Source organism: Scleropages formosus, chromosome 18 (assembly GCF_900964775.1).
Source record: "Scleropages formosus chromosome 18, fSclFor1.1, whole genome shotgun sequence".
Lineage (NCBI taxonomy): Eukaryota > Metazoa > Chordata > Actinopteri > Osteoglossiformes > Osteoglossidae > Scleropages > Scleropages formosus.
The window spans coordinates 23582538-23602159 of NC_041823.1; the positions used below are offsets into that span (position 1 = coordinate 23582538).

General features: G+C 40.3%; 2 protein-coding genes across 2 annotated transcripts; one reads left to right on the plus strand and one right to left on the minus strand.

Moving 5' to 3' along the window:
* Positions 1 to 1163: 1163 nt before the first annotated feature.
* On the minus strand, positions 1164 to 3736 carry LOC108919165 (uncharacterized). Its single transcript, XM_018726959.2, has 4 exons — positions 3602 to 3736; positions 2403 to 2750; positions 1656 to 1904; positions 1164 to 1492 (listed from the first exon to the last, which is right to left on the minus strand). The coding sequence occupies exons 1-4, from the start codon at positions 3684 to 3686 to the stop codon at positions 1350 to 1352; spliced, it is 825 nt and encodes a 274-aa protein (XP_018582475.1). The 5' UTR covers positions 3687 to 3736; the 3' UTR covers positions 1164 to 1349.
* A 4935-nt stretch (positions 3737 to 8671) lies between these two features.
* On the plus strand, positions 8672 to 17626 carry psmc4 (proteasome 26S subunit, ATPase 4). Its single transcript, XM_018726865.2, has 11 exons — positions 8672 to 8786; positions 9515 to 9613; positions 11727 to 11913; positions 13411 to 13557; positions 13701 to 13810; positions 14451 to 14544; positions 14716 to 14883; positions 15249 to 15325; positions 15423 to 15591; positions 16925 to 16980; positions 17140 to 17626. The coding sequence occupies exons 1-11, from the start codon at positions 8751 to 8753 to the stop codon at positions 17251 to 17253; spliced, it is 1257 nt and encodes a 418-aa protein (XP_018582381.1). The 5' UTR covers positions 8672 to 8750; the 3' UTR covers positions 17254 to 17626.
* The last annotated feature ends 1996 nt before the right edge of the window (positions 17627 to 19622 follow it).

Here is a 19622-nt window from a genome sequence, read left to right on the forward strand (position 1 = left end):
ACCAAATGTTCATCACAGAAGTTAAAGTAGAGCATTAACATTTATTCAAATATAAACAATTCTTAATCACACACAGACACACACACACATTGACTGAAACCACTTATCCCAAGCGAGGTTGCAGCAAGCCGGAGCCTAACCCGGCAACACAGGGCGTAAGGCTGGAGGGGGAGGGGACACACCCAGGACGGGACACCAGTCTGTCACAAGGCACCCCAAGCAGGACTCGAATCCCAAACCCACCACAGAGCAGGTATAGGTCAAACCCGCTGCACCACCACACCCCCCCATTCTTAATCACCTTCCTAGTTTATATATATATAAACATTTATTTTACATTACAGGAGTAGCTGTGCGAAGGTTTATACATTGTTTAACAGGCAAGATCTTAAAGTTATAGTGCATTTACACCTTCCATGAGTTTGTGAGATCATGGGTGAAGTGAGTCAGAAAGAGAGGAGTTTTAAGACCCTTTTTAAATGTGGACAGAGATTCAGCAGTTCTGAGTGAGAGGGGGAGGGTGTTCCACCACAACAGAGGCAGAACCGAGAACCTTCATGCTTTGTGGGACCATCAAGCGAGCAGATGTGGAAGAGTGAATCAGAAGCAGTATTACATATTTCTTCCATTCTTTGCCAAAGTTCAGTTCTCTGCACAGTTTTTCCAAAAAATGTATTACTGAACAGCACCTATTAGATGGCTTAATTACCTCCATTTACCTCCTGAAACATGGTTTTATATATATGAACGGGGTGTGCTTCCTCATAGAGAAACAGCAAATGAAAGTCAAATGATGGTATTGTGACCGTTCATTAAAATAAGCACGAAGGGAAATATGAGAAGACAGCTGTTATCTGAATTTGTACATGGGAGCTGAAATACATTATTGGAAGCAGAGATTGAATATTGATTTCTGTTTTTATCTGTTTATACTTCATGTATTCACATTAATTAAAAATCTAAATGTTTTCCAAAGGAACCTTGGCTAAGGTCCACAATTGAACAATAAAATAACAATAAATCAAAAACAGTACAGACAAAACAAAATATATTACAGTAAGAGCAGATTCTCATTAAGCAAATAAATTTTTTGATTCTTGTTAAATCAAATAACCATGTAGAATGAAGCACTGCAATTTCTGTAGACAGCTATATTCCTGCACTGAAAGAAATGATGAGACAGGGAGAGAAAGTATTCGTTCAGCCTTAACTTTTTGTTAAATGCACAGATGATCCTGCTAAATGACAGCCCTCTATACATTGTTTCACAGTTACATCACGTAACCATCCAGGACACTATAAACCCACAGCTACGTCAATCGACCTGCAGAGGGATACATTTTAAACTTTTAAGGTTTTCTTTTGCTTTGTTTGCTTTTTCTATTCCCGAAAATGGGGAAAACTATGACCATAATGAGAGTGATGCTGAAGGGGATTGAGAGGATGGCAGCATAGAGGAACACTGGTTCTGGGAGATCTGCCCTCTGGTCCTCTAAAACAAACCAAAAACAGAGAGATTTGTCATCAGGAAATTAAACTAGACATGTAAACATATAGTACAGTTAAAGTAGAAAACACAATTTATATGAATTTTGATACAAGCTGAGAGCATTTAGAATGATTTTTTCTTTCCAGCTCATTCGTGGTGGATGTACCTTTAGACTTCCGGATGTAAGACCGAGACAAGACCACGGTGGAGTCCAGGTTCAGGCAGCATTCGCACTCCATGTGCTCATGAACAAGAGCTGACAGCACTGTAAATTTGTCACGGATTTCGCTCTGACTTTTGGCCACCTCCACCCCATTGCAGAGCACAGTCAGATGAAAACCACTGTTAGAGGATACTGTGATGTTGCAGAGCAGATCATTCTCTGACTCAGAGGAAACATTGAACATCATAGGCCCTGGAAAAAATGCCAATGTGCATCACCACAGTAAAGATGATGTCTAACGGCATTGCCTTAAAAAAAAACACCTGCTTATCTTTGAGGAAAAAACTGAAATCTCACGTCTGAAGTGTTTTTTCTATTTTTGCAAAATACCAGATGAATTCCTCCATGAAAGTTACATTACAAAATACTGCATTTATTCATATAACTGACATTTTTCTCCAAAGTGACTTACAATGTTAAGATGACAATTATTTACCCATTTATACAGCTGGCTAATTTTTACTGGAGCAATTTAGGGTAAGTATCTTGCTCAAGGGTACTACAGCCAGAGGTGGGAATCAAACCTGCAACCTTTTATATCTAAAGGCCTCAGTTCTAACCTCTATGCTACCAGTGGTCACTTTTTTACACTCAACACTTGAATTGAAACAATGATGCCATCACACAAGCCACTGTTTTTTGCTACAAGAGGTAATGAAAAGGAAGACGGTGGAGCGTTGCATGAGTTACCGTGGAGTAGAAGTTTGACTCCTTTCCCTCTGGTCCTAGCACCATGCCCTGATTTTTCATATGACAGCATGCAGTGGAACTTCCTGTTGTCTTCCCACTGCACATTAAGTAGAAGTATGGACCTGTTGCTGGAGTCTTTGTCTGGATTTAGAACTATCACCCGATTCTTGTACTGCGGTATAGGGTGAGGGTACAGAAGTTCATCGGATCCATAGTACCAGTACAAGATTGGGCCTGTCACCTTCTGCTCAGGTGTGTGTGTGAACAGGCAGTTCAGCGTGATGTTCTTTTCTATTTCAGACACAATGACACTGGGCTCCTGGATCACAGAGATCGCTGACAATTTTCCTGGACAACAGAGAAAACCCTTCATATAACCAATTTAAAACTTGTAAAATGTTCATTTATTCTGATACATCATTACCAGACAGGCCAAATCACTGGCACAGTTATATAACTTGAAAGATGCCTGCGATTTGGACACAAATACAGTAACGCACACACACTGTCTAAAACCACTTGTCCCAAGCAGGGGCTCGGCAAACTAAAGCCTAACTCAGCAACACAGGGTGCAAGGCTGGAGGAGGAGGGGACACACTCAGGCCAGGATGTCAGTCCAACATAAGGCACCCCAAGCAGAACTCAAACCTCAGACCCACTAGAGAGCAGGACCTAGCCAAAGCCACTGCGCCACCAAATCCCCTCCTTCAGTAGATAAGAAAATTTCTTTTAAAGAGTTTATTTTTTTGGATTTTACAAGGCAAATAACATAAATAGTCATTTGTATCATGAATAGTATTCTGTGATTAATGCAAATTACAACAAATCTTCTTAACATTTTAAAATTATATTCTAGGAGTAGGTTTGGATTTCTTGTCATATCAGTCACTCAGCTCTTTTACAGACAATGTATGGAAGTTACACTGGTACCTTTATCATCCTGTGGTACTTCTGCATTGTTACAGCAGATCAAGCACTTTCGCATTTGGTTCCTCTTTTTGCTCTAAATGTATGCATACCTCAGTTGCTTCTTGGTGTGTGTTACTGTTTCGTCTTTATTAAGAAAAGTTATATTTGGTTGTTTTACACATTTGCTGAGAGAACATTATCAGTTAGATGTGCTCACACACCTAGCTGGAGTGCAGAATAATGTGGTTCACAGTTCGAATTGATTATTATTAACTCTCTAAATCACTGACCTTGGTGCAAGAGCAAGAACACGTTCAGGATGAGGCACAGAATCTCTGTTGAACTCAGACCATGGTGCCGAGGATGCAGAGACATGGTAGCTTTTCGGTCCTTCTCCAAACAGTCATCGGATGGGAACTTATCATCACAACATGAAACAAGGTTTATGAGTGCAATATGCGCAGTGCGAGTTTCCTGCTGTGGCTAGTTTCTCTTCTGTTTTATTTATATATCACTTGCTGCGTAGAAATGTGTTTCCATAAGCAATAAATTAAAAAGCACCAGAAAATGTGTGAAACTGGCTATTTTGAGGACTTCATTTGATGACTCACTGTTGAGGGTTTTTACTGCCTACTTTCATACATTACATGGCTTGGAAAAACAGGTGAATATGACTAAACTGTGAATATAAATAAATTTCCTATAATTATTGAAATGAGGCTGTTGCAATACACTAGTAAATTAGGTAAGAGATACTTGTTCAAATATAATTCAGAAACTAATGTAATACCCATGAGCATTGGTAAATTACACTGTCACCTCAAGCATTCTCATTCTCTCGTTCTGAGTTCTCTGACTGTTACCATTATTGTTACTACTGTATTATTTATTGTTATTGCTGTCACTGCTGCTATTGTTATTTACTGTCATTGACACTGTTTTGTTTGTCATTGTTTTGTTTGTGCAGTATTCCTATTGTCCTTGCCCATAGTCTGTGGAGAAGCAGTCAGGAAGATTTTCATGATACATGTACATGGTACTTGTATCTATGACAATAAACTTGAAACTTGGAAACTTAGTTTCAGTTTATTTGCTCTGTCATCTTATAGACCTACTAAGCAGGAATGACCTTAAAAACCTAGTCTTGCCAACATCTTACTCAGCACTTGATGGACAACCTGCAAATAACTTAACTTGTTTGGTTGTTTCAACCTGTCCAACTTGCCATTCAGGAGTTAATAACCTAGTAACATAGACTCTGTACTGCATCTTGTGTCAATATTTGAGCCGTCACATCCCAATCACACACAGGGTGTAAAGTAGGTACATTGTCTTTACACCATATACAGTATTTTACATCAAAATATAACAGGAATTATTAACACCTTTGGTTCTGGCAGCTCTGGCCAAAGGTTTACAGACAAGACAACGAGGAATAAGCCTATATGAAACACACTGTTACAGATGTTCGCATTTGGATGTAAACCATAGGCTTTAATCAATCAACATATTATTTTCAAATGCAAAAGTACTCATGATGCAGTAGAGCACTGCAGAAATGCTACTATATTGACTTGGGTACTTGTGTAGACTTAGGCAAGCTGCAAAATCACCAGGATGTTCCAGGAAGTGGTATTGCTAGCCCACATAGTGCAAGAAACATTCTCACAAAGAATTACTCATAATTAATCCACCAGCATCTTACAGCCCACAGAAGGAGCACAATCAGACTGAGGTTTATTTGTGTATTTGTTCCTTTCCCTGGTGGCCAGTAGGTATACTTATAGCTCTATAATAAGTTCTTCATTATGGTAGCCACTAGTCGACTGGCTTCCTTGTTTGTATCTGTTTTTCTTGCTTTATGCCTGTGTTAAAGCGTTCTGTGTCACAGCGTGAGAAGAGCGCTCTATACAAATAAAAATAAATAAATAAAAAATAAATATGTGAAAAATGTCACATTTATGTCCTCGCTTGCGCTCGCTTAACATCTGTATTCATTATTTTTTTGGTGGCAGCAAGGGGATTTCCTGTGTGAACTAACCATTTAGTGTAAAGCCCGAAACATCCTGTCTGTTTCGCAGAATTCACACTTACTAACGTGGTACTTTGAGTTAAAATAAAGTCACTGTTTTTCTCATGAAAGCACAACACAAATCATCCATTATGATTATATTATTATGTTAGTTATTATTATATTAATCATCCATTATGTGCAAACATGAAAAACACACACACACTTTCTGAACCGCTTGTCCCAAACGGGGTCGTGAGGAACCAGAGCTTACCTGGCAACACAGGACGTAAGGCCGGAGGGGGAGGGGACACACCCAGGACGGGACGCCAGTCCGCCGCAAGGCACCCCAAGCGGGACTCGAACCCCAGACCCACTGGAGAGCAGGACTGTGGTCCAACCCACTGCACCACTGCACCCCCCCACATGAAAAACAACAGTTTGATTTTAATTTCTGTAGACAGCATCTAATAAAAACAAATTGCCCAGCTTATAAAAGGTTTTTATGCAACGCAAGACATTTATTTTGAGCCATTTTGGGCACAGTGAAATCGCAAAATTGTCGGTAGTACTTTGACACATCTGTGCAGCATCTATAATTTCTGATTCATTCATTGCACAGTTCAGTTTTGTATTTTTGTGTTTTTTTTTCCAGTATGTGTTTTATATTATACCTGCTGTTTTGTTACATTCTCTACACTGCCCTTTATGTTATTGTAGCGCAGGCCTATTGTAGGAAAATAATGCTGTATGACTATGTTTTCGTGGTGGTTGCTTCAGTAATGATGATTTTTCAGTTGCAATCAGCGTAAAACAGTCCTTATGCAACTAATATCAAATCTATAATGATAGTTAGCACTGAAGTTGCCCCTTATTTGGTCCTATTTTTTCTATATATGTAAGTCACTGTTCTTCTCACGAATGTGGGAAAAAAAGCTTTCACTTATTTGTCTATATATATATACGTATTTATAAACTCCCTCTCACCCCCACATGGGATGGTGTGTGTGTCTTCCTCAAGCTTGGGTCCTCTACCAGTTCTTAGCTGTTCCTAGGACTGCACTCTTCTGAACAAAGACTTCAGATGTTGTTCCCAGAATCTCTTGGAGCAACTCTCCCAGTTTGGGGGTCCTGTGCCCAGTGCTCCTACTACCACTGGAATCACTCTGGACTTCACTTTCCACATCCGTTCCAATTCTTCCTTCAGCCCTTGGTGCTTCTCGATTTTGTCATGCTCCTTCTTTCTGATATTGCTCTCACTTGGGATTTCTACATCTATCACAATTGCCCTTTTCTCCTCCTTGTTGACCACCACTATGTCTAGTTGGTTGGCCAGCAACTACTTGTCAGTCTGGAACTTGAAGTCCCACAGGACTTTAGCTGTTTTCAACCACCTTCGCTGGTGTCTCCCATTTGGACTTGGGGACTTCCAGTGTGTATTCTGCACAGATGTTCCTGTACACTATCCCAGCCATTTGGCTATGCCTCTCAGTGCACGTTGTCCTAGCTTGCATTTTACAGCCTGCTACTATGTGCTGGACTATTTCAGGGGCATCTTTGCACAGCCTGCACCTTCGGTCCTGTCTGCTATGGCAGACTTTGTCCTCTATGGATTTGGTGCTTAGAGCCTGTTCTTGTGCTGCCATGATGAGAGCCTCTGTGCTGTCCTTCAGGCCAGCCTTTTCCAGGCACTGGCAGGATTTCTTTATGTCAGCCACTCCCGATATCTAACATTGGTAGAGCCCATGGAGGGGCTTGGTCTTCTACAATCTCTTATCTTCTTCCTCATCACCCTTTGTCTTCTGCTGCTTGAGATACTCACTTAGCGGTTTGTCCTGGGGGGCCATCTTCCTGATGTACTCTTGGATGCTCCTTGTTTCATCCTGGATAGTGGCTCTGACACTCACCAACCCTCGGCCCCCCTCTTTTCACTTATTGTACAGTCTCAGGGTGCTGGACTTGGTGTGGAATCCTCCATGCATCGTGAGGAGTTTTCGTGTCTTGACATCTGTGGCATTTATCTCCTCCTGTAGCCAACTTATTATTTCAGCTGGGTATCTGATAACTGGTAGGGTTGGATGGATGTTGACTTGGATCTAATTGCTACCATTGAGCTCGCTTCTCAGGACTTGCTTTACTCTGGAGGTATTCGGTTGTGGCTGACCTCCTTGCTGTGTCGTCGTGGTATGCATATATAGTGGTAGTATACAGTATACAAGCAGTCCCTGGATTACAAACAAGTTCCATTCCTAAGTTTGTCTTTAAATCGAATTTGTACGTAAGTCAGATAATTGTAGATTTCATTGGGACAGAGCCTTTTACATGCTCCATTTTTTTTGCTTTCTCCTTTAAAATGGTCCCAATCATTGATCAACTGTAGCCTAATGCTTTTCCAACATTCGGTGGCATTTCACCTTTTTCTGATTGCTTTATCATTTCCACTTTAGTTTCAGTCGTGAACATTTTCCTTTTCTTTGATGCATCACCATCACTTGCATCACATTTAGACTTTGGTGCCATGGTTACAAGGTAAAAAAAAAGATAATTAAAGCCAAATACAGTAACATACAAGACACTGTTAACAGCAATGTGGTCTGACTGAATAAAACAAAGTCTTTGTCTTACCTTGGACTCACGCACCGATGAAGCGCCGTAGATGCATAATGCTTTGATGTGGGGGTTGCAAAGTAGAGTCTGCTTGTTATTATGAACCGTTGTATGTAATTCAAATTTTTAATATAATAGGCTTTTCGGAAGGCGGTTCGTAACTACATGTTGTACGTAACTCGGACGTAACCTGGCGACTGTCTGTGTATAGTGCTTTGGTGGCTAAAAAAAATGAATGTAAGTTTCAGTTTCACCAGCAGATGGCGACAAATTAAAGGCAAAGATTGCATCAGCACTCATGCGTTTGTCAGGCAATGACTTGCATAAGAAAGCATGATGGCGCGGGGGCACGCCCGGTTTGGCCTTTGTTCACTCTCTGGCAGGTTAAGGGTTCGAGTCCTTTTTGGGGTGCCTTGCGATGGACTGGCGTCGTGTTCTGGGTGTGTTGCCGAGTTACTATGCTCTGGTTCGCCGTGACCCAATTGGGACAAGCGGTTTCAGACACTCTGTGTGTATATAACGATTTTTTTGTACATTTCTTTCATCAGGCGCTTTTATCCAAAGCGTACAACTGCCAGATTTCACAAATTTTCCTAATCAGTGTATTTTTTTAGTTTCTGTGGAGTTTGCATGTTACAGCCGTGTTCGTTGTGGATCCTCCCTTAATCCATGAAATACAGTGCGTGCGTGCTTGTGTGTATTTTTCTTTCTTACTGCTAAATACTACAAGACCCATATTTCCTGAAAATAAATTGTGTGACGTGATATCCGCATTGTGTCAACGCACTTCCGTTTAAAAGCTGCTTTCCAGTGCGAGGAACATGGAGGACGCCGGAGTAATTGTGGAGAAAGCTCAGGTATGCATGGAAGCCTAGCATTTATTGTCGTTTTTCCCCTCACCAGTGACTTCTCGGTGTTCTCATAGCCATTTTTTTTATTTTAAGGCTGAATCGTTTTTGTGCTGTATTTGCTATCAATGTAGTAGTTGCTGTAAGTAACTGCGGCAAAAAGGTGCCAATTCATTGTGATTCAAATGTGTCAGGCCTAGTTGACACGCTTCGATGTTGGTAGTAAGAATTGTTTGTTTTTAGCTACTGTAACTAAGTACACCTGACCTTTCCCGCAGATAAATTTTTAAGAGAAATGTTGGTGTTGTTGCAGTTAGTGTCATTTCACTTCTGGTTGGCAACATGATGATGCTACTTCCACAGAGTAAATGTTTTTACATTTGCATTATTTATTTAGCAGACGCTTTCGACTTACAATGTCAATGGAATGGGTAACTATGTAGTGTTACTAGCCCACACACATTGGCTTATTCACCAAGACTTGCGCTACTAGATACACTACTTAATGGGTCACTCATCCATACATCAGGGTCAGGAAACACACTCTCCCTGTGGCACTCACACACTTATTTTTATTTTTATTTCTGAGTTATATTAATACAATGAAACCCCTTAACTTAAGCCATCTCAGCCTGGTGGCATCTGAGCAACACAGAAACATCTTTGACCACACATGAGAAGGAAGAGGGTTTTTTTTTTTTCTTCTTCCTTATGTTGGATTTGATGTCATCTTGCAGGACGAGGTGCCTGCAATGCTCAGCTCTCGACCCCAGACTGCTCTGTCCTTTCTGGCTCCAGAGCCTGAGGACCTGGAAGACTTATACAGCAGATACAAGGTTTGAAACCGATGCCGTTTCTGTCTGTATAATTGATATGATTCAGTTCATGCTGTTTTTAAATGTATAGTTACTCTTATAGTAGATTCTTTTCTGCAAAGTGATTTTCAATGAACACTGTATGGTTACCAGCCCACACCTTATTCACCCAAGGTGACTTACACTGCTACATACACTACTTACAATGAGTCACTCATCCATACATCAGCAAAACACATTTTCTCTGTCACTCACACACTAAGGGTGATTTAGTCACCAATCCACCTGAACAGCATGTCTTTGGACTGTGGGAGGAAACTGAAGCATTCGGTGGAATTTCATGGAAAAACATGCAAACTTCACATGGACTGTGGGGCTCAAACCCACGTCCTCTCACACCACCCAAGTGTTGTAAGACAGTGGCACTACTCGCTGTGCCACCGTGCCATCCGTTAAATGGTCTTCTCAATAGTTATGCAAAGCACTGAACAGTTAGTGGTAATGATCCAATGTTACAGGGTGTGATCAGCTGTAAACAACAGTTAAGTGCAGAGTAAGTTTGTGTGAAATACATTTTGTTTGGAATGAGCAACCCATAATATCTGAAATCTATGTTTGTGTGTATTTAATCAGGGTCACCTTTCATAATGCAAGTTTAGTAATGTATCTGAAATCTGTGTATGTCTAAAGTTATGTTTGTAATACAAAATTCTTCTTTTATTCAAAACACACTCTTTATAAGTGTTTGTGTATATTAGATGTGTAGAAGTAGTGTGCATGGTAGAATATGTAACTGTGTGGAGACTAATACCTCCAGGACAAAATGTGGGCTGCATTTTCCTGTATGAAAGTGACATGGTCAATTGTATCCCTTACAGGTTAGTCTAATGTCCCATACTAATATTTAAAGAAGCGCAGAGTATATTAGTAAGAGTTCCCTGGACATATAAGTATGAAATGAAGCCAAGTTTTTATTTTGGTAAAACTCTATATAAAAATACTTTTAGCTCACCTGTCAAGCATAGTGATGAAAGTGGTGGTTTTGTGCTTTCTTGAATTTAGAATTAAAATGTTGAGCAGGAGAATCTCAGGCTCTCCTTTTATAAGTTTAGGGTGCACAGAACTTTGGCATAGTTGTGAGTATTTATGGATACCCAAACAAGATGTTATAATTTTGTTTAAATTACTTTCAATTCAATTTATTTTTTATAGAGCACTCTTCTCATGCAGTGGCATAGAGTGCTTTAACACAAGAAAAACATGTATATCAGATAAAGAAACAAGATAGTTGACTACCGACTGTCATAATGTAATGCTTACTGGCCACGGAGGAATCAAACAAAACCTCCCAACTGAAAATTTGAGAGAGAGAAAAACCTCTAGTGTGCGATCCAAGGGCCAGTGGCTGCCTACCCCTCCTGGGAATTCTAGATTAAATAGCAATTCTAAGCCAATTTACAAGTAATAACGATATTGTTGCTGTATAGTAGCTTAAATTCCTAGCTGACCATGGTACGTCTCATCCATCATGGCAGTTAGTCATCGTTTTCAGTCGGCATGGTGTGCACCTGTGACCACCGGCTGACCTCCTCAGGTCTTATGTAGTGAAACAATGCTCAACAAGAAAAAAATGGTTAGTAATTTGTATCTTAAGCAAGTACATTTAATTTTCAGATTGAATGAAAGGTGAGAACACTTATTGGGGTCACACCATTTTCTGTTACACTTGGCTGAACTGGAAAATGGGCCTTTGATGTGTTTACTTAGTAAAGTTATTTACACATCTTATTAAAATCATGCCTTTGACTGGATTTTAAGGGTTAAGGATTTGTTACAGAAACATACATTCTGGATCACAGAATTTCAAGTGACATTGTATATTCAAATATTTGTTAAATTTCAGGGAATTATGTATTTTATATAGCTAAATATGTGGGAGTGTTAGTGCTTTTTTTTTTTTTTGTATCTGGTAATGTGATAAATTTTGTAAAAATTCAGAAAAGGGCTTCAGTTGTCTAAGAATGTTGTTTAATGGTTTTTGTTGTATGTTTTTTGGATAACAAAGTTTTACTAATGTGATGTTTCATTCTTAAGCTTTTCCAGCTAGTCACTACCAGTGTGTTTTCTTTATCAGAAACTACAACAGGAACTGGAGTTCCTTGAAGTTCAGGAGGAGTACATCAAAGATGAGCAGAAAAACCTGAAGAAAGAGTTCTTGCATGCTCAGGAGGAGGTGAAGAGGATACAGAGCATTCCTTTGGTCATTGGGCAGTTCCTGGAGGCTGTAGACCAGAACACTGCCATTGTCGGCTCCACCACAGGTCCGAAATACAAATGCTTTGAATGAAGAGACCTACAGTTTGCTTAGTTTTTGAAGCTTTTTGCTTCAATTACTTATTCATTTGTATGACTGAATTAGTTAAATCAATCCCATCTGGTTTTGGCAATTTTTTAATTAACCCGATTTTTAAATCTTATTTTTGATGAACAGCAGATAGCTATATATTTAATGTCATATGGAAGAATATTTGTGATTTGGTGAATCCAGCAAGGATGTAATTTTTCAGTATTTATCTTCATAATTGTGTATATTCAGTATTTGTTTACATTTTTTTTTTTTTTTATTTAGCAGACACTTTTCTCCAAAGCGATTTACAATGGATACTATGTAGTGTTACCAGCTCACACACCTTATTCACCAAGGTGACTCACACTGCTACATACACTACTTACAATGAGTCACTCATTCATACATCAGTGGAACACATTCTCTGTCACTCACACACTATGGGGGGAACTTGAACAGCATATCTTCGGATTATGGGAGGAAACCGGAACACCCAGAGGAAACCTACACAGACACGGGGAGGACATGCAAACTCCACACAGACTGAGCAGGGATCAAACCCACGTTCTCTCTCACCACCCAGCCACTATGAGACAGCAGTGCTATTCGCTGTGCTGCTGTTTTATAAGCTTAAGTGAATTCCATGTTAGTAGGACTGGCTAGCTTTTGTTTTTGCAGCTTAGAAGTCTTTCTATGTCATTGTTATCCAAATGCCTGTCAGGGTTTTCTTTATTGTTCTTTAAACATATTGTCACTGCCATACCATAATAACTATAAGCAAAGTTAATAATAATCCTCTATAAAGTGTTTGTTAAACAACATGCACACTTCTCAGCTCTCCATCACAAGACTTGCACATGAAATTCTAGTGAAGATATTCTCTATTATAGCTTTCTGCAATGAAGTCAAACTCCATTTTTTGCTCTGGGGTGGGGTGGGAATCAGTGATGATCCCAGTTTAACCTTAAGGCACGTTATGTTATCTTCCAAGCCACCATATTCTTTCATCATACCTCCAGATAAAGGATTCTGTTTTCTGTATATTTTTCTCATTCTCTTTATAGCAAACTGCTGCTGTTGGTGTCAAGGTTTTATTTGTTTCTTTTGAGCAAGGTTTTATTTTTGTTTCTTTTGAGTTGGTTTTTTTTTTTTTTTTTTATAAAACAATTAGGCTCATGTACATTGTCTTCCAACTGGGCTCAGTGGTGTTTGACTAGACTTCAATCTTTCCATGTACCACTAGAGGAAGTATTGCATATGTTCCAACAGCCAAAGTGACTTGTAGTCAATCACTTCCAAGAATAAGGTCATTGGCACAGCGGTGTCTCTTCGGTCCATCAGTACTCACACAGGGCTTTTTTAACTGTAGTTTTGCGTATTTGTAATGGTTTCTTAACAGTGATGAGCGTTGTGAAAATTTGCTCATAGTCCTTTTTTTTTTTCTTTTTTTTTTTTTCCCCTCAATTTAAAGGCTCTAACTACTATGTGAGGATCCTCAGTACTATTGACAGGGAGCTGCTGAAGCCCAATGCTTCAGTTGCTCTTCACAAGCACAGCAATGCACTGGTTGATGTCCTTCCCCCAGAGGCAGACAGCAGCATCATGATGCTCACGTCAGGTATGCTTGTGTAATGTGTATGCACATGCTGAAATTCAGGAGCAAAATAGCTTGTGTCTGAGAATTTGATCTATTTTTGAGTGTCCTTGAATTGTCAGTGAGCACCACTTAAATTTACTGACTCTACTTGGTGTATCTCACAGACCAGAAGCCTGATGTCATGTATGCTGACATTGGAGGGATGGACATTCAGAAGCAGGAAGTGAGAGAAGCAGTGGAGCTGCCCCTCACACACTTTGAGCTGTACAAACAGGTAGGGGTGTTTACACAGTCTTTGTGTACAGATCTTCTTCCCATTGTGTGCCTCATGCTTCCAGTGTGTCTGCAAAACCTGAGCAATGGCAGTTTCTTCCTTTTAACTTGGTATTCATCTTTCTGACTTTGATTTGTAGGTCCAGGTTGAGTGACAGTTAATGTATGTTGTCTGAAAAAATGTTTGTATTAACTGTTGTATTCAGCTGAGATTTATCAAATATCTTTTTCTAAGAAAAAAGGATTTTAAGGGAGTAAGTAAACAAATGTACTGTTTAATCACATCACCTAGTGCAGATCTTTTTAGTGTCATATGTACAGTTTGCGTCATGAGACCAAATGCAGAAGAATGATAAAGCAGGGAGACTAAACTGAAATCTATTTATCTTGAGACAAATGCTGTGCAAATTGTATTGTCATGGGACGCTGCTTATTTTGGAATGTTTTGTTGAGTTTCAGTTGACATTTACCTGATGAAGCGGAAGTGTGTTTAGGTCAGGTGGAAACCTCCTGCATATGACAGTGATACCCAATGACTCGGAGCATTGTGTAAATAGGGGTTTGAAGTACTGCTTTGTTGGGGGAGAGCAATGATCAGAAAATACTTGAACAAGTAAACATTAAATGTGTGTGTGTTTCAGATTGGCATTGACCCCCCAAGGGGTGTGCTCATGTATGGGCCCCCAGGCTGTGGGAAGACAATGCTAGCTAAGGCTGTAGCTCACCACACTACAGGTAAATTGGGCCAAATGTGGTATAATTTTTGTATTATCTGATTTGCATTACATTGCTCACAAGACACTAGATAAACATAATTGCTGGAGGAGTTAATTTCTATGTGGACTTCTAGAACACTGGTAATATCCATCAGAAACAAAGTAATCAGACCATGCCTGTCTCTTTCAGCTGCATTCATCCGGGTTGTGGGCTCTGAGTTTGTACAGAAGTACCTGGGTGAGGGTCCTCGCATGGTGCGCGACGTCTTTCGGCTGGCCAAGGAGAATGCTCCCGCCATCATCTTCATCGATGAGATTGATGCGATTGCCACCAAACGCTTTGATGCTCAAACTGGTGGTATGGCTGTCCTACCCTCACACACACACAATCCTAGTCAGTGCTTGTCAGGCTTCGTGTTGGCCTGCTCTGCCATAGCCTGTCATAAACACAATGGTACAGGTGGATCAACGCTTCCTTTGTTGTTGCAAAGGCTTAAGGCACCCAGCAATCGCTCTGTTGTGAACAAGCCCAGAACCCTGCAAGGCTGTGTGTGTATACTGGGTTTCCACAGTGTGATATTGATGTGCTGAATTACATATCTTTAACATGTAGGATGTATGGGTCTAGTGTGTCTGACTAAAACTTCTAGTGTCACACCAGTATTCATTTCTGCAGATAATATCACATAAAGTGATATATTTATACTCTGTGCCTCCCTACAGCTGACAGAGAGGTGCAGAGGATCCTGCTGGAGCTCCTCAACCAGATGGATGGCTTTGATCAGAATGTCAATGTGAAGGTGAGTCATTCTCCCAGTGGCCCATTTATTCTGCTTTTCTGCTTGGAACTGACCAACATTCAGCATGGCAACTATGTGATTTCATTCTGGTTCTCAGGTGATCATGGCCACAAACAGGGCTGACACCCTGGACCCAGCCCTGCTGCGCCCAGGCCGGCTTGACAGAAAGATTGAGTTTCCCCTGCCAGACCGGCGCCAGAAACGGCTGATCTTCTCCACAATCACAAGCAAAATGAACCTGTCGGAGGAAGTGGACCTGGAGGACTGTATCCTTAGTAGAGACCAGACAGTAGATGCTATTTTTGACTTTTCCCCCCTCCTTTTTAGTAGTACAAAACCATTGACATGTCATTCATTCCACATTAAGTATACTCCATGTCACCTTTGCCACATATCATTGCCACAATAGACTGGGCTTAGATATATGCATGTTTACTGAAGTACAGCTTGTTTGCTTCTTTTTTCAAACAGCAGTAATACATAGTATTTCAGGAGCTAGCTATAGAAGTGATATATCAATAGGAAGATGGGTAGGTAAAAGTAACCTGTTCTGAAAGACTAACCTAATGTAATATTGCAGTTAAAGTTGCTTTTTACAAAAGTATATGAAGTAATATTGGCTTAAGTTGTCATTGCATGATCCTGCTGTGGTTGCAATGGAGCCAAAGGTATATGTGTCAAATGTAATGGTAAAGCAGCTTGATCATAGTAACAGCAGCATCTCACACTGACCAGTCTTCAAACTTATTGACTGTTCCATTTAATACTTATGGAGTTACCGACTCAGATTAGATTTTACTCACATTAAACTTCTACTACTACTTTACTGCTTAAAGTCAAAATGGCTGTGATCACACATCAACCAAGGATCATTATACTAGGGCAAGCAACATAGCAGGTAGTTATTAAATTATAATCAGAAATGTTGAGATTTAATCTGGATGGGAAGAAAGTGTTTTGAACTTGCTACCAGAGTGTATACTTTTTAAAAAAAACCAGATCAGAGTGAAGTGCCAGAACATACAACAACAAAGGTGTCTAGTAACACAACCTGTCCAACACGTTATTTTTCCATTCATCTATTTGCTCATAATTTAAGATCCAAACAATTAAAAGGTCTCATTGACAAACCACACCCCAAAGATCTAAAATATTTCAAACCAGTTAAAAGGAAACTTACAAGGACTTGGCAGCCCCACAACTTGGGAAGAGTTGTTTCCTTGCCTGCTCCCAGGGTGCTGCCAAACACCTCCCCTGCCTTGTTCTGGATGTTTTTCACGGCACACCTTACCCCTATTACTACTTTTGCGTAAAATAAACAAACTGAATTGTAAACATCCACAAAGAAGGATATATTCTGGTTGCCAGTAGCTTTATTTATAATGCAAAATTGAAGTGATGTGCTTCGGTGCTAGTGGCTTATGGTGGAAGGATTTGGAGCAGATGAGAGTGGGGTCTCACTAATGGTTTCATACTACAAAACTGCACTTTGTGGTTCCTCTTGTCTTCATGTTTAGCCTTTCTGTTTTTTGGGCACATTTAAGTGAATGTTGGTATTGTGTGATAGCATTTTGGCAGTGATCTTTAACAGGTATGTAGATGTGGCCCGCCCTGACAAGATATCTGGAGCAGACATCAATTCTATCTGCCAAGAGGTAAGACTAGAATTTGAGTTCTTATAACTTGTGCATTACATTTGTTGTCATTGGAGCACTGTAATTAGACACACCTTCTTCCTCCCTGTGTCCCACTGTCCTGGTCTTCCTGCCCTTCCTTCCGTGTCTTTGTCAAATCCCTCCCCCCCACCCCAAAAGGCTGGCATGCTCGCTGTGCGAGAGAACCGCTATATCGTCTTGGCGAAGGACTTTGAGAAGGCCTACAAAACCGTCATCAAGAAGGATGAGCAGGAACACGAGTTCTACAAGTAAAGGGAAAGGCACAAAAGGACCCCCCATTTTCCTCAGCGTAAAAGTAAAGAACAACCAGACAGCGTGATACATGGCCATGTTTGTTTCATTTCTCCCCCCCCCCCCCATCTGTGAGCTTGAATCTGCAGCGCCTGAAAAGACTTGGACTGAATTTAGATTAACTGTCCCAGGCCTGTTGCCAGTGCTGAGCCTGTGGATCCTCACTTAAATGGCCCAAGTGCTGAAGACAGCCTTTTTTAAAATTGTTTGCAGTCCCTTGATTCTTTAACATAAGCCTTGTATAAGAGACAGAAACCACATCTGTATGTGTATGTGCTGGGTTGCAAAGCCTACAATTACTATTGTTAGACATTAAATATGTTTTCCATAAAAATGGTGGTTGTGTAGTTTTTGAGTAGGGCTGTAGGAACTGCAGAGGATGTTAAACCTGACATTACTTTCTGTAAGCACCCAAAGGGATGCTCACGGGTACATTTATCAAAATGTTTACATTTCTTTCCAGTGCATGATGTTTATGTACCATGCTATTACTTTGGGATTACCATTGTGTTTTTTCTGATGGGAAGCCTGCTTTGTGGATTGTAAAGAGAGGGAGATAAGAGCTGGGAACCATCAGCAGTTTGCAGTTTCAGACTAAAACATCTCTGCTCAACTTTAACAGCTTTAATGTGCTAAATGCTGCACTTCAAAGCTTTCTTTTTTTCAACTTTGAATTGTAGCAGTTCTGCATTTTGGGGGGGGAACTGGGCCAGTATATTTAAAAAAAAAAAAAAAAAAAAAAGTGCGTGCACTGACTTATTTAGACCAACTTTTCTTTTGTAGATAATTTTAAAAAGAAGCAGATGTTGGCAGACTTTTAAACGGGGGGGGGGGAACAGTACCCCGGCAACTGCAAAAATCTGAATTTTGAATGTCTAATATGACTCACATAAGAATTAGTGCTGAATGTTACGGTAACCAAGATGAAAATACAGGCTGAATCGTTTGTCAAAGAAGTTTGAATCTCAGCCTTTGTATTTAGAACTCGCAAGATGTAGTACTTCATACATTTAATAATGGAACAATGGTTAATAAACGAATTAAACTGACTACTGAAAACTTTTTGTGAAGAATGCTAAAGGTTAGTCATTTCAGCCAAGGATGTAAAATAAAAATTTTGCACCGTTTGGTACCTTGACTCAGAAGATGCCAGTCTGACACGCCTGCAGCTGTTTGTTCTTTGCAGAATCACGCAAAGCAGATGAGAAGTGCAAAAAAATGAGGAAATGGAGAAAGTGTTCTTATGGTTTACACAGACAAAAGGAAGCAATGCAGTAATTAGATGCGTTATTGACTCAGAAGGCTCGCTATTTTGGCAGTCGGGCAGCTGTCAAACTTCTTGTACTCTTCTGGGTCACTGATGCGCTTCAAGGTGCCTAACAAGTTCATGAAGACGACTTAGAGAGTGAGGCCGTTGGCCTGGTCACTGTAGCTGCTGTTTTTTTTGAAGCTTATCACTAACTCGGGTTAAGATCTGAACCACTACATCTGTGATGAAAGTGCCCTATTCTAATACCACTTGTAGGACTTTCTCAGGACCAGCACACGGAACTCTGTGATACAGTGACCACGTGACAATGTTTAGCTGTAGTGCGGCGGGAACAGACACACCAAACACTGCCAGTCACCTTCAGCCACTTGCCGCAAGAGTCATTGAGTGTTTCACATCAAATTACTGTAAGATCCAGTATTTCATATGCATGATGGACACAAAAGGTGAATCTGGTTTTAACCTCGAACAAACTCCTGGCCATCTCTTGCTAGCTGCTGATTCCATCAACATTGACACCAGTGGACGTACAGAAGAGAAAACAAGATGATAAAGCCCCTGCTATCGAGGAGAAGAGCCAGACACACCACCACCTTCATGGTGTGATGCACCGCCAGCACTGGGAGTGTTGTTGGAATATTTTTAGTGCAATGAGAGTATAGCAGGGGGTGATATGGACAAGGTCTTAAGTGTTCAGTAGGATACAGGCAGGAACACAAACTTTCTCAGGTGCAGAAAAGTTTTTTACAATGTCAAAAGTGCTATAAGCTATATAGTGTATTGCACTGTGCGATGGTGTCCTTTCACAAGGTTGACAAAGGCTGTACCCATATGCTGCCCACAGAAGGCCTGTTTTCCTTAATCCAGCCAAATTTTGAAAAATGAAATGTGGTTGATTAAAGAAAGTGAACTTGTATGATACACAGTTATGTGCAAAAGAGCTGGTGATAAAAGCATACTGGCACGTGGCAAGAATGAACATGTACATCCACTGTGTACAGAACACATGAAAATGCCACATTCTACTATGGAATATCACATACACATGTACATACACCTG

Bases quoted from the DNA above. Each gene is read 5' to 3' on its own strand.
- LOC108919165 (XM_018726959.2), bottom strand. From the start codon at position 3,686: ATGTCTCTGCATCCTCGGCACCATGGTCTGAGTTCAACAGAGATTCTG. The intron at 1,905-2,402 runs GTAACTCATGCA...CATTTTTTCCAG, and splicing joins AGTCAAACTTCTACTCCACG to GGCCTATGATGTTCAATGTT. The intron at 1,493-1,655 runs GTACATCCACCA...GGTTTGTTTTAG, and splicing joins TTACATCCGGAAGTCTAAAG to AGGACCAGAGGGCAGATCTC.
- psmc4 (XM_018726865.2), top strand. From the start codon at position 8,751: ATGGAGGACGCCGGAGTAATTGTGGAGAAAGCTCAG. The intron at 9,614-11,726 runs GTTTGAAACCGA...TTTCTTTATCAG, and splicing joins ACTTATACAGCAGATACAAG to AAACTACAACAGGAACTGGA. The intron at 11,914-13,410 runs GTCCGAAATACA...CTCAATTTAAAG, and splicing joins CATTGTCGGCTCCACCACAG to GCTCTAACTACTATGTGAGG.